The sequence below is a fragment of the Siphateles boraxobius genome, unplaced genomic scaffold (assembly GCF_051911475.1).
Source record: "Siphateles boraxobius isolate OS27281-9 unplaced genomic scaffold, OSU_SipBor_1 6, whole genome shotgun sequence".
NCBI lineage: Eukaryota > Metazoa > Chordata > Actinopteri > Cypriniformes > Leuciscidae > Siphateles > Siphateles boraxobius.
Window position 1 is genome coordinate 40,930,001 of NW_027509186.1, and position 22,086 is coordinate 40,952,086.

The 22,086-nt window shown below is 34.2% G+C and overlaps 1 protein-coding gene across 3 annotated transcripts in view; it reads left to right on the forward strand.

Moving 5' to 3' along the window:
• The window catches only part of pdgfd (platelet derived growth factor d), a 38,644-nt gene extending 31,716 nt beyond the window's left edge, over positions 1 to 6,928 (forward strand). For all 3 annotated transcript variants that reach the window (XM_077207169.1, XM_077207170.1, XM_077207168.1), the window contains one exon: positions 6,676 to 6,928. In XM_077207169.1, coding sequence (XP_077063284.1) covers positions 6,676 to 6,804 — 129 coding nt within the window. In that variant the 3' untranslated portion in view covers positions 6,805 to 6,928. The remainder of the gene's footprint in view (positions 1 to 6,675) is intronic.
• The last annotated feature ends 15,158 nt before the right edge of the window (positions 6,929 to 22,086 follow it).

Genomic DNA, 22,086 nt, shown 5'->3' on the forward strand with positions numbered 1-22,086 from the left:
ATGGGTACATGGTGGCCATAAAGGGATGGATATGGTCAGAAACAATGCTCAGGTAGGCCGTGGCATTTAAACGATGCCCAATTGGCACTAAGGGGCCTAAAGTGTGACAAGAAAACTTCCCCCACACCATTACAGAATCACCACCAGCCTGCACAGTGGTAACAAGGCATGATGGATCCATGTTCTCATTGTGTTTACGCTAAATTTTGACTCTACCATCTGAAAGTCTCAACAGAAATCGAGACATTTTTCCAGTCTTCAACTGTCCAATTTTGGTGAGCTCTTGCAAATTGTAGCCTCTTTTTCCTATTTGTAGTGGAGACGAGTGGTACCCGGTGGGGTCTTCTGCTGTTTTAGCCCATCCGCCTCGAGGTTGTGCGTGTTGTGGCTTCACAAATGCTTTGCTGCATACCTCGGTTGTAGCGAGTGGTTATATCAGTCAAAGTTGCTCTTCTATCAGCTTGAATCAGTCTGCTCATTCTCCTCTGACCTCTAGCATCAACAAGGCATTTTCGCCCAGAGGACTGCCGCATACTGGATGTTTTTCCCTTTTCACACCATTCTTTGTAAACCCTAGAAATGGTTGTGCGTGAAAATCCCAGTAACTGAGCAGATTGGGAAATACTCAGACCAGCCCGTCTGGCACCAACAACCATGCCACGCTCAAACTTCCTTAAATCCCCTTTCTTTCCCATTCTGACGTTCAGTTTGGAGTTCAGGAGATTGTCTTGACCAGGAACACACCCCTAAATACATTGAAGCAACTGCCATGTGATTGGTTGGTCTATCTATCTATCTATCTATCTATCTATCTATCTCTATATATATAAATATATATATATTTGTCTATCTATCTATCCTTCTATCTATCTATCCTTCGATCTATCTATCTGACTGCCCCTCCATCTGCCATTGGTCAGTCAAACATGTAGTCCCGCCCACAAACTCACTTCATTGGTCGAGTCCAGTGGTGGACGAAAAACTCAAGTCACCTTTAATGTTGTTTATAGCGCTTTATACATTAGAAATGGTTTCAAAACAGCAGAATCAATGATGAAAACTTTTTTAAACCGATTAAAATTCTACTGTACAGCAGCTGTAGGAAGACCATAGTTTCATTATTCAGCTCAATTCAGTGTTGATTCAAATGAATCGTTCAGTGCGATTCACAAACCGATTCAACAGGTTCACTGAAAAGAATAAAATTTTGCGGTACAATAGATTTTTGTGAGTAAAAAGTACAAAATTATGCTTTGGAATGTAGCCAAGTAAATTTAAGACGATAGTTCAATTATTCAGCTCAATTCAGTTCAGCTCCAGTGACATCATCGTGGTTCTTGGGTTATTTTGAGCAGGGGTGGTAAAAGTACTCAAAAATTATACTCGAGTAAAAGTATATATACCTAAATAAAAAATGACTCCAGTAAAAGTAGAAAGTCCTCCATTCAAACATCACTTGAGTAAAAGTACAAAAGTATCCGATTTAAAACGTACTTAAGTACCGAAAGTAAAAAGTACATATTCAAACTGTAAATATCAATAATTAAACAGATCAATTGTTTTGGGAGTGAAATGCAATGTTTTAATTGAACAAATTATTAGATACTGCAATTAAGAATTTGTTAGATTTGCAATTATAAGAGACAATGAAGCACGTGGCATCAATTCTAAACAATTTCATTAAGTTTAGTGACAGCATATTATGGTGCAATGACTGGTAGGCCATTCTTTGATACAAATTTTACAATTTCAATTCAATTATTGTGGTTTGATTCCGATCTTGATTCAATATTGATTCATTTTGATAAATATTTGGTACAGTAGATGCATGTTAATTTTTAAATTAAGAAAATCTCACCTAATTCTGTAAACATAGGCTACAGAGAGCCCTGTCAGCTGGTATTATTACATGCTAAAAATACATGTGATTTTTATTATAATAACAACTTTATAATATTTTAATGATATAAGTAAAAAATATAATAAATATATAGTGCACATATTTACCAAAATACTAATTTATAATAATATTAAATATATTATAAAATACTAATTTTTCTAGCAAACTAACATGCTATGGTCATGAATTTTTTTTTCTGAGGTAGCCTAAATGTAACGTTATCTGACATATTGTTCTCCAGCTGTTTTATTGACCTCTTTCTGCGGTTGAAAAACACTGATTTATTGATATTATGTATAAGGTATATACATTTCGGTAAGTTGTACTGTATCTTTCAACATAGGCGAACTATTATTGTTCATTTGTGTTTATTTACAATTAACTAGAGTAGTAAAGAGATTAACGGCACCCCATATAGCAGGCGCTAGCTATCGGTCACGTCAAAAGCTCCAAAACAGTATTTATTGTTTCAATTTCAATTTCGTAATAAATGGAGAGAATCTGAGAGCTGAGAATTTATTTCATATCAAAAGTAACCCACTCTGTCCTGTCTGTCGGTGTCAATGTCCTCTTTGCTTCGCTATTTTTCTCTGCGTGAGAAAATGGATGTGTGTCGTGAGAGCGTGTGGAAAGTGTCGATTGCGTGAGTCTCACACTGAATGAGTGAGAGTTGGCAGCTCTGCAATAGACATGTTCATAACATTAGCTGCATCAAACAGAAGATGTGCAAGCTACAGTGTAAGCGGGAATCTCTGGGTCATTGCTGGCCAGAGCTCCACCTTCACCTGTTTCTGCGGTCATCTTCCACAATGGCGAACTGACTGCTATGTGAGCGTATGCTGGCAAAGAGCTCGTGCGTTCTTTTTTTCAAAATAAAACCAAGTTTTTCATTGGTTTGGAAAGCCAGTGTAATAAATACTTGGAGCGGGCATGGGGAAATGTAACGGAGTAAAAAGTAAACTTTGTCTTTAATATTGTAGTGGAGTAAGAGTAAAAGTAGATGCAAATAAAACATACTCAAGTAAAGTACAGATCCCCGAAAAAAATACTTAAGTAAAGTAACGAAGTATTTTTACTTCGTTACTTACCACCACTGATTTTGAGGAGTCACTCTGACTGGACCATTGAATCAGTTGTAGATTGGAGTCCGACTCGCAAATGAATCTTCCAGTGCGATTCACGAACCGATTCATCAGGTTCACTGAAAAGAATCAAATTTTGCCGTACAATAGGTTTGTGTGAGTAAAAAGTACAATATTACGCTCCGGAATGTAGTCAAGTAAATTTTCCCAACATAAAAATACTTGGTAACACTTTATTTTCCAGTGTCCTTGTCACATGTTTACTTATAACATTTAATTAACATTAAATTACACATAATTACATGCACCTAAATCTAAAACAAATTCTAACCTAGAGAGTACACGTTGTTTATTAATTTTACTCAGTAATTAACTGTATAATTACACTAACAAAAACACCTTAAAAGTAGGAAGTAAAGTAGGAAGTAAGGAAGTAAAGTGTGTGTTCCTCTTTGTCCTTATCAGCTCCACACACACACACACACACACACACACACACACACACACACACACACACACACACACACACACACACACACACACACACACACACACACACACACACACACACAAAATATTTATGATTAAATTACTATTATATTTATTCCTAAATTACATAGTTGTATATTATACATTTTGTATAAAATATCTTGTTTCTTTAACTACCACTGAAATGAGAGGTAGTGTATAAAGCTGTTCTGTTTTAACTCTATTAACTTCATCGATTATTAACACACTTACACACACACAGACTGTCAGCCTGAACTCAGTCTAGTGTTGAGGATCTGAGTGAAGCCTCATGGGATATCTGAGGCATTCTGGTAGTTGTCGTTTCTGTAATCTCCAGGCTGGCATCAGCATGACCCGGTGATTGACAGCTGTCACAGAGCCGTCAGGAAACGTTCCTTGTGTAGAATAACAGACTGTTACCCACGGCAACGTCTGCTTAATGTGATTGGCTCCAGTTGTCACTGCTGACTAATGTGAGACCACCACAACTACACACACACACACACACACACACACACACACACACACACACACGCTCTCTCTCTCACTCTCACACACACACTCTCTCACTCTCACACACAAACACACACTCAATGACACAGACACTCACTCACTCACACTCGCTCACACACACACACTCTCTCTCTCTCACACTCTCATGACTCTGCCACACACTCTTTCACACACCCACACACACACACACACACACTCTCTCTCTCTCTCTCTCTCTCTCTCTCTCCCTCCCTCACACACACACACTCTCACACACACACGCTCTCTCTCTCACACACAAACACGCACTCAATGACACAGTCACTCACTCACACTTGCTCACACACACACACACACACACACACACATGCACACACACACTCTCTCTCTCTCTCACACAACCTCAATTATTAGACACACACACTTTCTCACACACACACACACACTCTCTCTCTCTCTCTCTCTCTCTCTCTCTCTCTCTCTCTCTCCCTCCCTCACACACACACACTCTCTCTCTCACACACAAACACGCACTCAATGACACAGACACTCACTCACTCACTCACTCACTCACTCACTCACACTCGCTCACACACACACTCTCTCTCTCTCACACTCTCATGACTCTGCCACACACTCTTTCACACACCCACACACACACACACACACTCTCTCTGTCTCTCTCTCTCTCCCTCCCTCACACACACACTCTCTCTCTCTCACTCTCACACACACACACTCTCTCTCTCACACACAAACACGCACTCAATGACACAGTCACTCACTCACACTTGCTCACACACACACACACACACACACACAAATGCACACACACACTCTCTCTCTCTCTCACACAACCTCAATTATTAGACACACACACTTTCTCACACACACACTCTCTCTCTCTCTCTCTCTCTCTCACTCACTCACTCACTCACTCACTCACTCACTCACTCACACACACACACAATATATGAGCTTCAGTACAGAACATAAGACACATCCAGAGGTTAAAGGTCAAGGACAGATATCGATTGCTAAGCAAATCAATGAAGACAAATCGGACACTAAATCTCTTTTCCTTCCCGTCGCGATCGAACTTACACACATCCTGGATCAACGGGCTTTACTTATTATTATAAAGAATGGATATCGTAACAAACCCGGAATATTCCATATAATGCCTGGAGTTTAACAGCGTATGTCCCTAATATCCGTCAGCACAGAAAATCATTACAGTAATGCCTCCAAAACTGAGCTAAACCAAGTCTAAACTCTTTTAAAAGTACAAGGTGAATATATATATATATAAATAATACATGCAGCCTTTTCTTACGGTTTAAAAAATGAAAAAAATTATTATCATTGCAAATATGTGTAACCCTTCACAATAATCCCCATTAGGAAATGCCAGTTAGCGTATTATCTGACATCAACTACAAATGAGCAATGCATTTACTAGTTGTTTTTTTGTTAATTAACGTGAACAATGATTCATTAATAAATAAATAAATAGTTAATCAATTTAGGTCTATTAAATAATATTAACAGATACAACTTTTGATTTCAATAATATATTCACATGAACTCTTTCCCTGTGTTTGCTGGCAGGGAAAGAGTTCACTAAGATTAATACATCTTTTAGAAGTGTATTTCATTATTTTATGCTAATTGATTTTGTTAACAAATGGAAATTATTAATTGTCATTTATGTCACCAAAAAAAAAAAAAACACAGATCAACTGTTTTATTTATTTATTGATGTTGATAGAATTTGTAATGAACTCAGAGCTTTGCTTTTGAGTTTCATTGTGTTTTGAAAGATTGTTAATATTTTTTAATGAACGTTTCTGACCGAAAGTTTTTACGTTTTGTTTTTTTACTAATTGTTTACTTCATCGGAATGGTACAAAACTTGGTAAAGGTGTGAACAAAGAAAAAAAATCATGGACATGATTCATAAAGGTTAAATGGTCCTGAAAAAAATAGTCCCACTTGTGTTGTTGACGGTCTGAGCGCATTGGAAACGAATGTGAGACGAGTTTCCTCTAGTGGAAGCGTTCGGTACTGCAGCCAAACACACTCTCACTGAACGCTCATTTACTGAGATATCAACCTCACATTTGGAAAACAGCTCGTTTTGATTTAAAATGGTATTTTTGTGCATTTTTCATAATAATAAATGTATAATTTTTTTTATACATAAATTTAATTTAATTTAAAAAAAATGGGTATATGTGTAAATGTATTTTTTTTTGGTTCACTTTTTAAACTTTTTTCACTCCAGCAATAATCTTCCATGTGTCGTCTTTGAGAAAGAGATCAAACTGAAGTCTGTCGCTCTAAAGCATTCAAGATTTACCACGGTTTAAGTTTCATTTTCAGGTTTATGCTCAAAAAGTGAATAAATCAATTATAAATACAGCGTAAATATAATTTAATACCATTAAATCCCCCTACAAATACAAAACATGAGATAAAAAAACATTATTCAACCAAAATACAGAACAATTATTTCATTGAAAAATAAAAAAGAATTATAATAAAAATAAGATTATTGAAAATGTAAAAAAATTATATTAACCCTCAGCATGTCAGTCAAAAATGACTGATTTTTTTTCTCTTATTTTTCTATATAGCTTTTATTGTTCAAAAATAATCATTTAATATTTTGTGTGTGTGTGTCTTCAGGTGCTGAAATTTTCCCCTGGGTCGAATTTCTACAGGAAGAGAACACACGCTCGCTGGGTTCTGGAGGAGATTTACCTGCAGCATCATGAGAGATGTGACTGTGTGTGTCAGTCCAGACCACCGCGATGAACACACACACACACACACTGTCACTGCACTCCATTCAGGCGTATATCTTCAGGTCATGCCTCCACATAAACACAAAGCCTTTTCATAACACAACACACACACACTAACACAAGACACACACACACTAACACAAGAAACACAACACATACACACTAACACAACACACACACACACCGTCACTGCACTTCATTCGGGCGTATATCTTCAGGTCATGCCTCCACATAAACACAAAGCCTTTTCATAACACAACACACACACACCAACACAAGACACACACACACACTAACACAAGAAACACAACACATACACACTAACACAACACACACACACCGTCACTGCACTCCATTCAGGCGTATATCTTCAGGTCATGCCTCCACATAAACACAAAGCCTAACACACACAGACACAGACACACACACAGACACAGACACACACACACACACAGCGTTGGGAGACTTTGATATGTAGCTTTCTCTGTTTCTGTTTTATTCTTGATGTCAGATGTTATTGTGTCCAGTAAAGTCTAATGGAACTCACCAATGGAATGTAAATGAATATTAATGAGGCTTTTGCTCTCTGAGACCAATCAGAAGTCAGAGCTCCCCGAGGGGGCGGTTCCCTCGCCAATCCGATCTAATCCAGTGTTATTTATTAAAAGAAATGTCTTTGTCTTTTTATAACTGTGATCATGCTGTTGCATGTGGGTTTTGTATTCATATTCTCTTTCTTGTCTGATCAAAGGTCTTATTGAAGTGAATCTCAGAAAAACATGTCCAGTTCACCCTAAAATACAAAGAAAGAAAAATAAAGGTTTTATGTCTGAACTTACAGTCTGATGACTCGGGAAAATTATCATAATAACGTAGCATATCATACTAATGAGAAACGTTTTCATAGTTATAGCTCAGTGTGTCAATACTTCATGATTATGAGAAAGTTTATCAGTTTTATGTAGTAAAATTTAGGGTTCTAATTATGACTTTGTGTCTCATAAAAATGAGAAAAATAAAGTAACATCTCATAACAATAATTTCCTCAAAGTTTCTCATTGAGATGTTAAATATTTTTTTTACAGGAAAGATTCTCATTATTATGACGTAGTTTATCGTAAATATGAGAGTTTATAATACAAATAAGTCATTAAGTCATCGTTACCTAAAATTTGCTCATTGTTATACAAGTCTCATTATTATGATTTAGACAATCATATTTTTTTACTCCGCTGAGATATTTTTCATTCTCAATGCTTGTTCTCATTAGATTCTCAAATATTTTTACTGCAAAAAAAACAACTTAAATATAAGTTTATTATTTAACAGCGTGATGGCAGAACATAAATATCACCTTTATGTATATTTTATAATGTAATCTTTTTTCCTGATTAAGATTTGGATTAATTATCCTAAAAATGATTAGGATTAAGATTTTCTTCTCGCAAAATAATTGTATTTATTATTTGTTTATGTGGAATATCGGCTGGACATGAAAACTCACAGTAATGGGACAACATTAAAGTGCTCTGTTTATGATTCATCAGCCAACTGAAGCACTTCATTACAATCAAACAGCAACTATTATAATTATCATGCGTAGCCTATTTATTCGGAGGTGTGTGTGACATGATGTCCTCGTTCAGCGTGTGTGTGATGATGCTCTTCCTCTGTTCCCTGATCAGGGTTTAATTCACTCGTTCAGCGGGAGCAGCGTTGACTGTGGATCTAGCCTTTAATTACGAGGCTGTTAAAGCGCTTTTATTAAACTTCAAGACACGCAAAATGAATCCAAAGATTTCCTCAAGAGCAGTGTGTCTCGCGCCGTTAGATACGAGGCAGCTGGACCAGTTTTTCACATGTACAGTGTCATAAAAAGCACCGAAATAAACCAAATTTGTCATGTTTATCATGCTTGTGTTTGTCTCTTTGATATATGGCTCCTAAAAAAACACGTTTCCTTAAAGTCTCCCTGTAGTTTATAATTGCATCCCTTAAAACTCATCGTTGATCACCGAAATGACATATTTAAACATTTTTGAATGTAACTCGAAACCCTCATTAAGTATGCGCGGTTCTATGAATATGCAAATGAGCCCCGCCTCCACTCACTCACTCACTCAGCTCAGAGATCCACTGGTTGACGATCACACGTTGATCTGATTGGTTACAAGGTAGTTTGTGACGTCAGAAACACCAGCGATTTCAAAGCGTGTTTTTGAGACTGTCTTTGGTTCACTGCAGTTTTAAGGAGAAAATACTCAGCAATGCTGTCGACTTATGAATTTACACATGCTTTGTCTTAAAGCACATTAAAAACACCACATAAACATATAAACTACATTAAAAGCTGGATTTACACCACAGGGGGACTTTAAGAATTTGCATTATTTCAACTTATTTTTTAAAAGAATCATTACATTTATTCTAATGATATTTTACTTATAATACGCTACTAATATACGTATATTAGCTATATTGTACTTGTTTTTTCTCAAGTACCCAAAATCAAGTACAATATAGCTAATCAATTTTAGTAGCCTATTATAAGTAAAATATCATTAGAATAAATGTAATGATTCTTTTAAAAAATAAGTTGAAATAATGCAAATTGATGACTTTAACGAACACAGACTACTATTAACAGCGTTGTATAATTACAGGTCCGCTTACAGTAGGTTTAAATGTGTTTTCGTTAAAAATAAATGTCCCTGTGGAGAAAATAGTTAAAAAAACATAAAAACGTTATGACTTTGTTGACTTGTTTTAGTCTTGTATCAAACACATTATGATTGTGCTTGTGTATGCGGAGCAATGGCAGGTTATATGGACCGTACGTCACTGATAATAGTAGACAGTTGTGCGATTTCGGATGCAGCCTGAATTTTAAAAAAAATTTATTTACAATAAACTAGCTAAAGTACATGTACAAAAATACCATAGTATCGTGCAATGCATAACACTTCAATTTACCGCACATTTATAAATTATATAAATATATAAGCCAAAACACACCTGATGTCTTTATTCACCGTTTTGTAGTAGTTAAAAACTTGTGTGTGTGTGTAAACTAAGTACACTAATAAACTAAAGTTATTTTAATGCACCTATTTTAGTATCATTGATTATATTTTTGAATTACATTTTTGGTTGTCATTTTAATGTTACATTTTTAGTACTTCTGTTGTTTTTTTCATTTATTCGTTTTTAAAAATGTCTATATAGTTACGTTTTTAGTTATGTCAGTACTTCCACAAACGAGAAATGTTGCCTGTAATATAATAACTTTTTTAAACATTTTTTATATTCAGTTGTTTATTATATTTCCAGTAATGTTTTTATGGTTTTAGTTAATACCAACCGTGATTGTCCTAACAAACCTGATGTCGTAATTACTTGTAAGTTTAGCCCAGCATCAGTACAGAAGGAGTTTTTCGTCAAATATCTGTCATAAAAACCGATATCCAGACATAAACAGTTAAACTACATCATCACGACCACGTAAAGCCCGCAAACGCACGCAAGATTTAAAGGAATACGTAATGATCCATGAAACGCTTCACTGTAAAAAATGATCGTGATTTTAACGGTAAAAATGCTACAGTGAAAAACTGTTAATTGGTTAACAGAAAGTTTCCTTACTATATACGGTAAATAACTGTGATATAAATAATGGTACATTTAATGTCATTTTACTGTAAAATACCGTTAAATTTACAGTTTTTGGAAGTGTAAAAGAACAAGTCATTGTATAATTTACAGTGAAAAAATGTAAATGTAAATTCCCACAATTCCCTGCGTGACACTTCACATTTTTTTTTTTTTTTTTTAAATAACTGTTTCTTCAAAATGTTCTTAGTTTTTTTCTAATCAGTTGTGTACATTAGGGTTTTATGTTATATTTAATGTTGTTAAATTAATGCTTATTGCATTTTTTAAATTTCAACATGTTACCATGATGGTGTTTAATGTTTGTGTGAATGACACTGTGCAGCTTCTATATATTAGTATTAACTTTCATGTGGAAGAGCTGCTTATGATGATTTATCACGTGACTCTCATCACTGCTGTGATTGTTGGCTGTCAGTGTATTACAATGGAACAAAACAGATATTAATACTTCAAAAGATCAGTAAATTAACATTATATCAGATAATGAAATACGGTTTATTGCTGTAAAATGCTGTAAAACCTAAAATGTTGCCACCGTATTTTTAACAGGAAAACTCTGGTAACCACAGCTGCCATTTTTTTCCAGTAAATTTAACGGATTTTTTTTACAGTGTGTTTATAATGAACTCCACAGGTGTTACGTTGGTATTGCGTAACAAGTTCATCCATCTAGAACAATTTAGACACGTTACAACTTAATAATTAATATAAGCACAAATACACAAACTTCACGTTTGCTAAACCTGCCCCATTGACTTCCATTATATTTTTCATTACTGTAAACGTCACTGAGGAATTCTTCAAGGAATTCGTTAGAACAAACGTGTGCATCTGCTAACGAGTATAAAAGCATGTATTTGAGGTGTTTTTCATCCTCAGCTCTGAGAAAGCCAGTGTTTCTGATGGAGGAAACGAGGTCAGGTGTGGGTGGAAGTGATGTCAGGTGACCTTTGACCTCTCAGGGGAACGCAGCGGGGGTGGAGACTGTCACATCAGGACTGCACACTGACACTCACACATTAAACTTTCATCTGAGACGGGAGAGGAGGTCGCCTCAGAGAGTTCAACTCTAATTCCCCGTGAAACTGTGCGAGCGCTGAGTTTTTCACGGGTTTACATCATAGTGTGTGTGAGCGAGAGAAGATGTGCATTAGATTTCATCAGCGTTGCATCAATGCTGAAAATAAGCAGAGATGGAGCGATAAAATGGTGATGACACACTCACATCAGGCCCTATGTGTGTGTGTGTGTGTGTGTCTCACGAGAGACCCATTAAACACACACACTGATCCTCACCTGAGGATCTGAGACACGTTTATGATTCAGAGTTCATTAAAATCTTCATGAAACTGCAGTTTACTTCTGTAATATGATCTATTTGCAGGATGCAAGATATGCAAAATAAAAAAGAATTAATCATATTGTTTAAAGAAAAAACAAAATAATGGCTTCAATTGAATAAATATTTATGCATGATGGTAATATTTATGCACTTCCATCATGTTGATTTAAATAATAAAACATTATATTGCGGTCTGTTTCACAATGAATCCATGCATGCGTTTAATTTTTGTTTTAAATGATTTATCCTCGTAACGACAGACTTCTCTCTGATGATGTAAGCAGGACTTCTCCAATCACAGAGTCGGCTTAAACTCCGCCCCCACATTGAGTGCCACGCCCACATTTTAACATCCGATCAACAAACGAAGCATAACAGCAAGTCTCCACACAACATGTTTTCTTTTTTCGATAATCTGTTACACTCGGATGTTTCAAAATATGGAAGAAAATATCTGTCACTACTAAAGTACCATGGTGCTTTTGAAAGTACCACGTTAAAACCATTTTATATTTTAAAGTACCATAGTAATACCATAAAAATGACCATTACTGTACCATAGTACAACCACAGTACTTCTTGTAAATATTACAATGGGAAATAGTAAAAAAAACAATGAAAATAATATTATTTATATAATATAAAATAATAAAAACAATATATTAAAAATGTAAATGATATATAGAGTATTAAAAAATATATATATATATATACCTAAAATATAAATAAAACATTAAAAATGTGAACCTTCCATCTTTAAAACAGTCCAGCAATTACATGAGACACAGTTAATTTGACTCTTTCCATCTGTTTGTGTCGTTCTCTGTTGATTTCTCAATTTGACGTCTTATTTCTCATTTTCTTTCCATCTGTGAATGTTCATAAAGATCCTGCAGCAAAACATCCCAGGAATAATTCCCTCCAAAATGACATTTCTAATCATTTTCTCACCGCCATGTTGTTTGAAACCTGCAGGACGTTCTCTGAGGAAGATGAATGGAGATGTTTCTCTTCCCGTTCACCATGAAAAGAGCAGCGTGGACATTCAGATAAATGTCTTCTTTAGTGCTGTATGGAAAAAGAAAGCCATTCGGGTTTGCAACAAGATGACGGTGAGTTAACGATGGTTTTTGTCAGATTTATTCCCCTAAACCGAGCTAAAAGCACTCCTCCTCAGTGGTGTTTTATAATTGGAGCTGCTCTGGGCGTCAGCTGACAGACAGCCGTGAGAAAAATGAACCATGACAGGAAGAGGGAAATTAATGAAGAAAATCAATCAAAATCACTGCATAAATACACACACACACACACACACACGGCCTGCAGGTCTGTGGTTTTCCTAGCACACGGCATTCCTCTGTTCTGTTTCCTGTTTTGCAGTTTGATTGTGTGCGTGTGTGTGTGAGAACAAGAGACAGAGACTCTCTCTCTCATAAATAACACACACACACACACACACTTCCAAATTGGTACCAAAAAGTACCATGAAACTACCATGTTTTTACATTTACTATGAAACTACTATTATTGTTTCATTTCCCACGAAACATTAACCCTGAAACTACCATGTTTTTTTTTTACCCTGGAACTACTGTTTTTGTACAATTATCTTGGAACTACCATGTTTCCTAAATTTACCATTACATTCATCCTGGAACAACCATGTTTTTTCATTTACAGTAAAACTATTTTTTTATACAATTACCATGAAACTACCATGTTTTTTACAATTATCATGGAACTACCATGTTTTTTTTACATTTACCACGTTTTTTACATTTACCATGGAACTACTATGTTTTTAAAATTTACCATAAAACTACTGTTTTTTCAATTACCATGAAAATACCATGTTTTTTTACATTTAGCATGGAACTAACATGTTTTTTTACATTTACCATGAAACTACCATGTTTTTTAAATTTACCTTAAAACCACCTTGTTTTTCATTTAAAGTAAAACTAGTTTTTTTCAATTACCATGAAACTGCCATGTTTTTTTACATTTACCATGAAACTACCATGTTTTTTTACATTTACCATGGAACTACCATGTTTTTTTACATTTACCATGGAACTACCATGTTTTTCATTTAAAGTAAAACTAGTTTTTTTCAATTACCATGAAACTGCCATGTTTTTTACATTTACCATGAAACTACCATGTTTTTTCATTTAAAGTAAAACTACCATGTTTTTTCATTTTAAGTAAAACTACCATGTTTTTTTCAATTACCATGGAACTACCATGTTTTTTACATTTACCATGAAACTACCATGTTTTTTCATTTAAAGTAAAACTACAGTTTTTTTTCATTTTAAGTAAAACTACCATGTTTTTTTCAATTACCATGGAACTACCATCTTTTTTAAATTTACCATAAAACTACCATGTTTTTTCATTTAAAGTAAAACTACAATGTTTTTTCATTTTAAGTAAAACTACCATGTTTTTTTCAATTACCATGGAACTACCATCTTTTTTAAATTTACCATAAAACTACCATGTTTTTTCATTTAAAGTAAAACTACAATGTTTTTTCATTTTAAGTAAAACTACCATGTTTTTTCATTTAAAGTAAAACTACCATGTTTTTTCATTTTAAGTAAAACTACCATGTTTTTTCATTTTAAGTAAAACTACCATGTTTTTTTCAATTACCATGGAACTACCATCTTTTTTAAATTTACCATAAAACTACCATGTTTTTTCATTTACCATGGAACTACCATGTTTTTTACATTTACCATGAAACTACCATGTTTTTTACATTTACCATGAAACTACCATGTTTTTTTTACATTTACCATGAAACTACCATGTTTTTTTTACATTTACCATGAAATTACCATGTTTTTTACATTTACCACGTTTTTTTAACATTTAGCATGGAACTACCATGTTATTTTACATTTATCATAAAACTACCATGTTTTTTCATTTACCATGGAACTACCATGTTTTTTACATTTACCATGAAACTACCATGTTTTTTACATTTACCATGAAACTACCATGTTCTTTGCATTTACCATGAAACTACCATGTTTTTTACATTTAGCATGGAACTACCATGTTCTTTACATTTACTATGAAATTACAATGTTTTTTACATTTAGCATGAAACTACCATGTTTTTTACATTTACCATGAAACTACCATGTTTTTTACATTTACCATGAAACTACCATGTTTTTTACATTTACCATGAAACTACCATGTTTTTTACATTTACCATGAAGCTACAATGTTCTTTACATTTACCACGTTTTTTTACATTTAGCATGGAAGTACCATGTTTTTTACATTTACCATGAAACTACCATGTTATTTTACATTTACCATGAAACTACCATGTTTTTACATTTAGCATGGAACTACCATGTTTTTTTTACATTTACTATTAAACTACCATGTTTTTTTACATTTACTATGAAATTACCATGTTTTTTACATTTACCATGAATCTACCATGTTTTTTACATTTACCATGAATCTACCATGTTTTTTTACATTTACTATGAAACTACCATGTTTTTTTACATTTACCATGAAACTACCATGTTTTTTTACATTTACCATGAAATTACCATGTTTTTTACATTTACCATGAATCTACCATGTTTTTTACATTTACCATGAATCTACCATGTTTTTTTACATTTACTATGAAACTACCATGTTTTTTTACATTTACCATGAAACTACCATGTTTTTTACATTTAGCATGGAACTAACATGTTTTTTTACATTTACCATGAAACTACCATGTTTTTTAAATTTACCTTAAAACTACCTTGTTTTTCATTTAAAGTAAAACTAGTTTTTTTCAATTACCATGAAACTGCCATGTTTTTTTACATTTACCATGAAACTACCATGTTTTTTTACATTTACCATGGAACTACCATGTTTTTTTACATTTACCATGGAACTACCATGTTTTTCATTTAAAGTAAAACTAGTTTTTTTCAATTACCATGAAACTGCCATGTTTTTTACATTTACCATGAAACTACCATGTTTTTTCATTTAAAGTAAAACTACCATGTTTTTTCATTTTAAGTAAAACTACCATGTTTTTTTCAATTACCATGGAACTACCATGTTTTTTACATTTACCATGAAACTACCATGTTTTTTCATTTAAAGTAAAACTACAGTTTTTTTTTCATTTTAAGTAAAACTACCATGTTTTTTTCAATTACCATGGAACTACCATCTTTTTTTAATTTACCATAAAACTACCATGTTTTTTCATTTAAAGTAAAACTACAATGTTTTTTCATTTTAAGTAAAACTACCATGTTTTTTTCAATTACCATGGAACTACCATCTTTTTTAAATTTACCATAAAACTACCATGTTTTTTCATTTAAAGTAAAACTACAATGTTTTTTCATTTTAAGTAAAACTACCATGTTTTTTCATTTAAAGTAAAACTACCATGTTTTTTCATTTTAAGTAAAACTACCATGTTTTTTCATTTTAAGTAAAACTACCATGTTTTTTTCAATTACCATGGAACTACCATCTTTTTTAAATTTACCATAAAACTACCATGTTTTTTCATTTACCATGGAACTACCATGTTTTTTACATTTACCATGAAACTACCATGTTTTTTACATTTACCATGAAACTACCATGTTTTTTTTACATTTACCATGAAACTACCATGTTTTTTTACATTTACCATGAAATTACCATGTTTTTTACATTTACCATGTTTTTTTAACATTTAGCATGGAACTACCATGTTATTTTACATTTATCATAAAACTACCATGTTTTTTCATTTACCATGGAACTACCATGTTTTTTACATTTACCATGAAACTACCATGTTTTTTACATTTACCATGAAACTACCATGTTCTTTGCATTTACCATGAAACTACCATGTTTTTTACATTTAGCATGGAACTACCATGTTCTTTACATTTACTATGAAATTACAATGTTTTTTACATTTACCATGAAACTACCATGTTTTTTACATTTACCATGAAACTACCATGTTTTTTACATTTACCATGAAACTACCATGTTTTTTACATTTACCATGAAGCTACAATGTTCTTTACATTTACCACGTTTTTTTACATTTAGCATGGAAGTACCATGTTTTTTACATTTACCATGAAACTACCATGTTATTTTACATTTACCATGAAACTACCATGTTTTTACATTTAGCATGGAACTACCATGTTTTTTTACATTTACTATTAAACTACCATGTTTTTTTACATTTACTATGAAATTACCATGTTTTTTACATTTACCATGAATCTACCATGTTTTTTACATTTACCATGAATCTACCATGTTTTTTTACATTTACTATGAAACTACCATGTTTTTTTTACATTTACCATGAAACTACCATGTTTTTTTACATTTACCATGAATCTACCATGTTTTTTACATTTACCATGAATCTACCATGTTTTTTTACATTTACCATGAATCTACCATGTTTTTTTACATTTACCATGGAACTACCATGTTTTTTACATTTACCATGAATCTACCATGTTTTTTTACATTTACCATGGAACTACCATGTTTTTTACATTTACCATGAATCTACCATGTTTTTTACATTTACCATGAATCTACCATGTTTTTTACATTTACCATGAATCTACCATGTTTTTTACATTTACCATGAATCTACCATGTTTTTTACATTTACCATGGAACTACCATGTTTTTTACATTTACCATGGAACTACCATGTTTTTTACATTTACCATGAATCTACCATGTTTTTTACATTTACCATGGAACTACCATGTTTTTTACATTTACCATGAATCTACCATGTTTTTTACATTTACCATGAATCTACCATGTTTTTTACATTTACCATGGAACTACCATGTTTTTTACATTTACCATGGAACTACCATGTTTTTTACATTTACCATGAATCTACCATGTTTTTTACATTTACCATGAATCTACCATGTTTTTTTACATTTACCATGAATCTACCATGTTTTTTACATTTACCATGAATCTACCATGTTTTTTTACATTTACTATGAAACTACCATGTTTTTTTACATTTGCCATGGAACTACCATGTTTTTTACATTTACCATGAATCTACCATGTTTTTTACATTTACGATGAATCTACCATGTTTTTTTTACATTTACCATGGAACTACCATGTTTTTTACATTTACCATGAATCTAACATGTTTTTTACATTTACTATGAAACTACCATGTTTTTTTACATTTGCCATGGAACTACCATGTTTTTTACATTTACCACGTTTTTTTACATTTACCAAGGAACTACCATGTTTTTTACATTTACCATGAATCTACCATGTTTTTTTACATTTACCATGGACCTACCATTTAGTACTACTCTCTCCCCTGTGAAGGCCTCCTTCCCTTTACCTCTGTACAGATAAAACATGGTCGGGATAATTCCGGTTCACGTGGCTACGCGGAAGCGATACAGAATTCTGTAATATAAATTCAAGGCATGTACCTTAGAACCTATTTCATGTTTTGCGTTCCCGAGCCCCAGGCACTGTTGTTGTGCGGATGAGCGGGTCGGAGTGCGTTAAGGGTTTTCTGTTAAAACAGTTTCGTGTTTGCGGTCTCTAAGTTAATAACTAATGATCGTTGCGATGGAAGTGAATCAATCAAAACTAACTTTAGCTGGACAATAACTTTATTCTAGAACTGCTGTAAAGCCAAAACAATCTCTGTTACTGTAATTTCCTATTATCACTGTAAAGCTGCTTTGAAACAATCTATATTGTTAAAAGCGCTGTATAAATGAAGGTGACTTGACTTGACATACTTTTGTACATTTACCCTGGTAATACCACATTTTTGTCATTTATAGTACCATGGTATTATAATGTTTTTCTTAACATTATAGTAATAGCTTGCTATCTCTAAAGTACAATCATTGTATCATGGTATTTTTTATGACTTTTTACTGCTGTCCAGTTACAGGTGGATGCTGTGGATCTGTGTGTGTGTGTGTATGAGGGGATTAAAGGTCAGCGTTTAGATTTATGTTGCAGTTCAGATTTCAAATTGCACATAACCACCAGAATTCAGTATTCCCACACAACCACACACACTGACCTTTGATGTGCGGATAAAAAGCCTTTCCATCTGAAAAGTCAAGAAGCTCCAAAACTCTGTTATATATAGTGTGTGTTTATGAAAAGCCTCCAGTAAAAGGGCAAATGCTCAGATCGCACGATTCACCCTCAAAGAAAAGAGACACGGAAACAGGATAATGTCAGTCTAAATGAGTGTTTAGACACGCACAACTCAACACACACTGCAAACCTTTATATTATGTATGTATATACAGGGGCGCAGATGGCACTAGGGACGGGGGAGGGGGGGGGGGACATGACCCCCCCAGATTCATAGTGACCCGATCCGTCCCCCGCCCTCACTATCCCTATGAAAGGCGACAAAAATAGGTAAAACAGAGGATTAACCAGTGTTTTCGCTATGTACATTAGCCAAAGTAGTGTCCCGGCCCGCCGCTGCTTCAGAATCGGGTCTGAATCGGGCAGGCGCAGGCTGACAAACAATAATAATCTACACCGGTCACCATTACTTTGTTTCTAACCAAGTTCTCACTACACGCTGTTCTGTTGTCAATATAGACCAGATGCCATCATGCCACCGACGTTTACTCTCTCTGTGTGTGTGCGCTACGACTCCTGAGTGACGTCGCCGGGGTCCTATGAGGAGCTGGTAGCTGCCTCAATCGTGCCTGGAGGAGCGGACCGGTAACCATAGTGATCATATACCATCTATGACTGAGCTGAGTTGGTGATTTTCTGAACTGAAAAAAATCGACTGTTTATGCCACATAAAGGCAATAAAGAGACAAAAAACAATCACCTTGCTTTTTCAAAAACCAAACAATGTAAGTATCCTATGCCTTTTGACAGATTAGATTTGTTAAGGGGAATAGCTAGTCTGACAATAATGGCAAGAAGGCTTTTGCACTTAGTAAACACAGCAAAATGTGGAGACCATAATAACTATGCATTTAGGTCAGTGGACAGAGGAAAATAATTAAAGAACACAAAAAGAATGGTTGGATAAATCAAACAATTTATCGTCATCAGGAAATAATGTTTTATCTTATCATTTAACCCATTGTACTGTATAAATTGACTGAGGTATTTTCACTGTCATGTAAGCCTCTATAAAAATAATAATAAGTAAATTTGCGTGGTGCAAGGTTTATGCAAACAACAAATAAAGGCCTACATAAACTTTTGACATCCGCTTATAGCAGGAAATCATGTTTTTTTATTGTACGGACTGGAGCAACAAATAGATTTCTAAATTATGGGCTATGAAAAACATTTCTTAATATGTCATACATCATTTGAAAGATTTTTCTAATCCATAAATTGCTTGTAATTAACTTGTAATTAATACTTAGATGTAAAATTTTGAGTTTTACTTAGACATTTTTGAAATAGTAGTTTTAGCCATTAATTCTCAGGAATATGTTGTATTTCACATTGCTGTGAAATTCTATAGAGGTATAGAGGGTTAACTGAAATTATAAGATTTAAAATGTTGTCATCCTGGCCTGCAGGCGATTTCTGATGACAGTAAGGCAGGCCCTATAAGTCCAGAGGTCTTCAATCCTGCTCCTGGAGGGCCACAGTTGAGTTTAGTTTCAAACTGCTTCAGCACACCTGCCTTTGTATATTCAAGCGATCCTGAAGAGCTTGATGAGCTGTGTGTTTCAGGTGTTTGATTAGAGTTGGAACTAAACTCTGCAGGACAGTGGCCCTCCAGGAGCAGGATTCAAGACCTCTGCCCTAGTCAGTCAAGTGAGGATCTGCAGGAGGGCAGCCATCGTAGAAAAATACAGCATGAGGAAGGAGAGGCAGTCGAGTTTGCTGAAGACATGAAGTTTTGGTGGGTGATTGGCATACTAGTCAAATAATAGTCTGATCATGTATTGCTAGTGGTGATCAGGTAGGCCTTTGTTTACCTTTGTTCATTGTTGTTTATCCATGATTTCAAATAAGAATCCCACAATGGCTTTTTAGTGCAAATCATTAGGCCAAATTACGCAAAGTAACACTTGAGCACTAGTTAAAGTCCAAATTACGCAAAATAACGAATTGAGTTTAAATCATTTGCTGACAGCTTGGTTCCGCCCAGTTAAAAAATCGTATCTGTGCCACTGTGTATATATATAAAAAAACACTACAGCAGTACCGTGGTACAGTGATGGTATCAGATGGTAAAAACCTTGGTACTATGTGATAGCCAAAAAGGACAATGGTATACCAACGTACCATGTCAAAAAAAGAAAAAATGGTATTAGCATAGTACATGCCCTAAAAACACGTACTGTTTTGCACCACATGAAGAGCTGTGACGCTCAGGAATGAATGAGGATGTTTCTGTTCCTCTGTAAAGGAAAAGGCGGATCAGAGGAGAAACGCAGCATCTGCATCCTGATCCCACACACATCACAGAGGTCAAAGGTCACGTGTCATACCTGCGGCTGTAATGATCAATCCAGAGGGCAGGTGGCCTCTATAACATGAGTGTGGGTCAAAGGTCGTCACTGCAACCTGCGGACGCTCAGACAAACTGACAGATGAAAGCTTCATACTGCACAGTACACACTACACACTCAACTACTGCTTTTTCAGATAGTATGTTAAACAGTATGCAAACATAAAGGTCTTAAGGTTTAGTACAGTGTTGTCACATGACCTCCTTATGAGATATGAGAAGTCATTTTTGTCTGTCTGATCAAATGAGTAAAGACAACTGTAATCACAGTTGTCGCTTTGTAAATGGACAGTCAAGTCTTTGCATTGTGTGACACAGTATTCCTATTCACTTATATATCTGTCTGATCACATTTATTTATGATTCTAGTATCATTGCTTTTTTTTTTTTACAAAGAATAGTCTTGCATCACAAAACTGCAAAAATATTGACTGTTTTCAAACTGGGCAACAGGAAATTACCCCATTACCAAGTTCAATAAGAGAGTATAGTATATTAAATAAAAAAAACATACATCACCTTAGAAATTTGTTCCTTTTTGTTAAAATCATTGATTTATTTTTTATATTTCAAGTCATTTTATTTATTGAACTTAAAGGGTCATTAAAAAGAAATATCTCCCCGTAAATCCCTTTTGACCACTACTCTAGGTATGTACAGATTTTGCCGTGCATATAAAGTACTGAAATTGCACTGAAATTGAATGGAGAGAAAAAGAA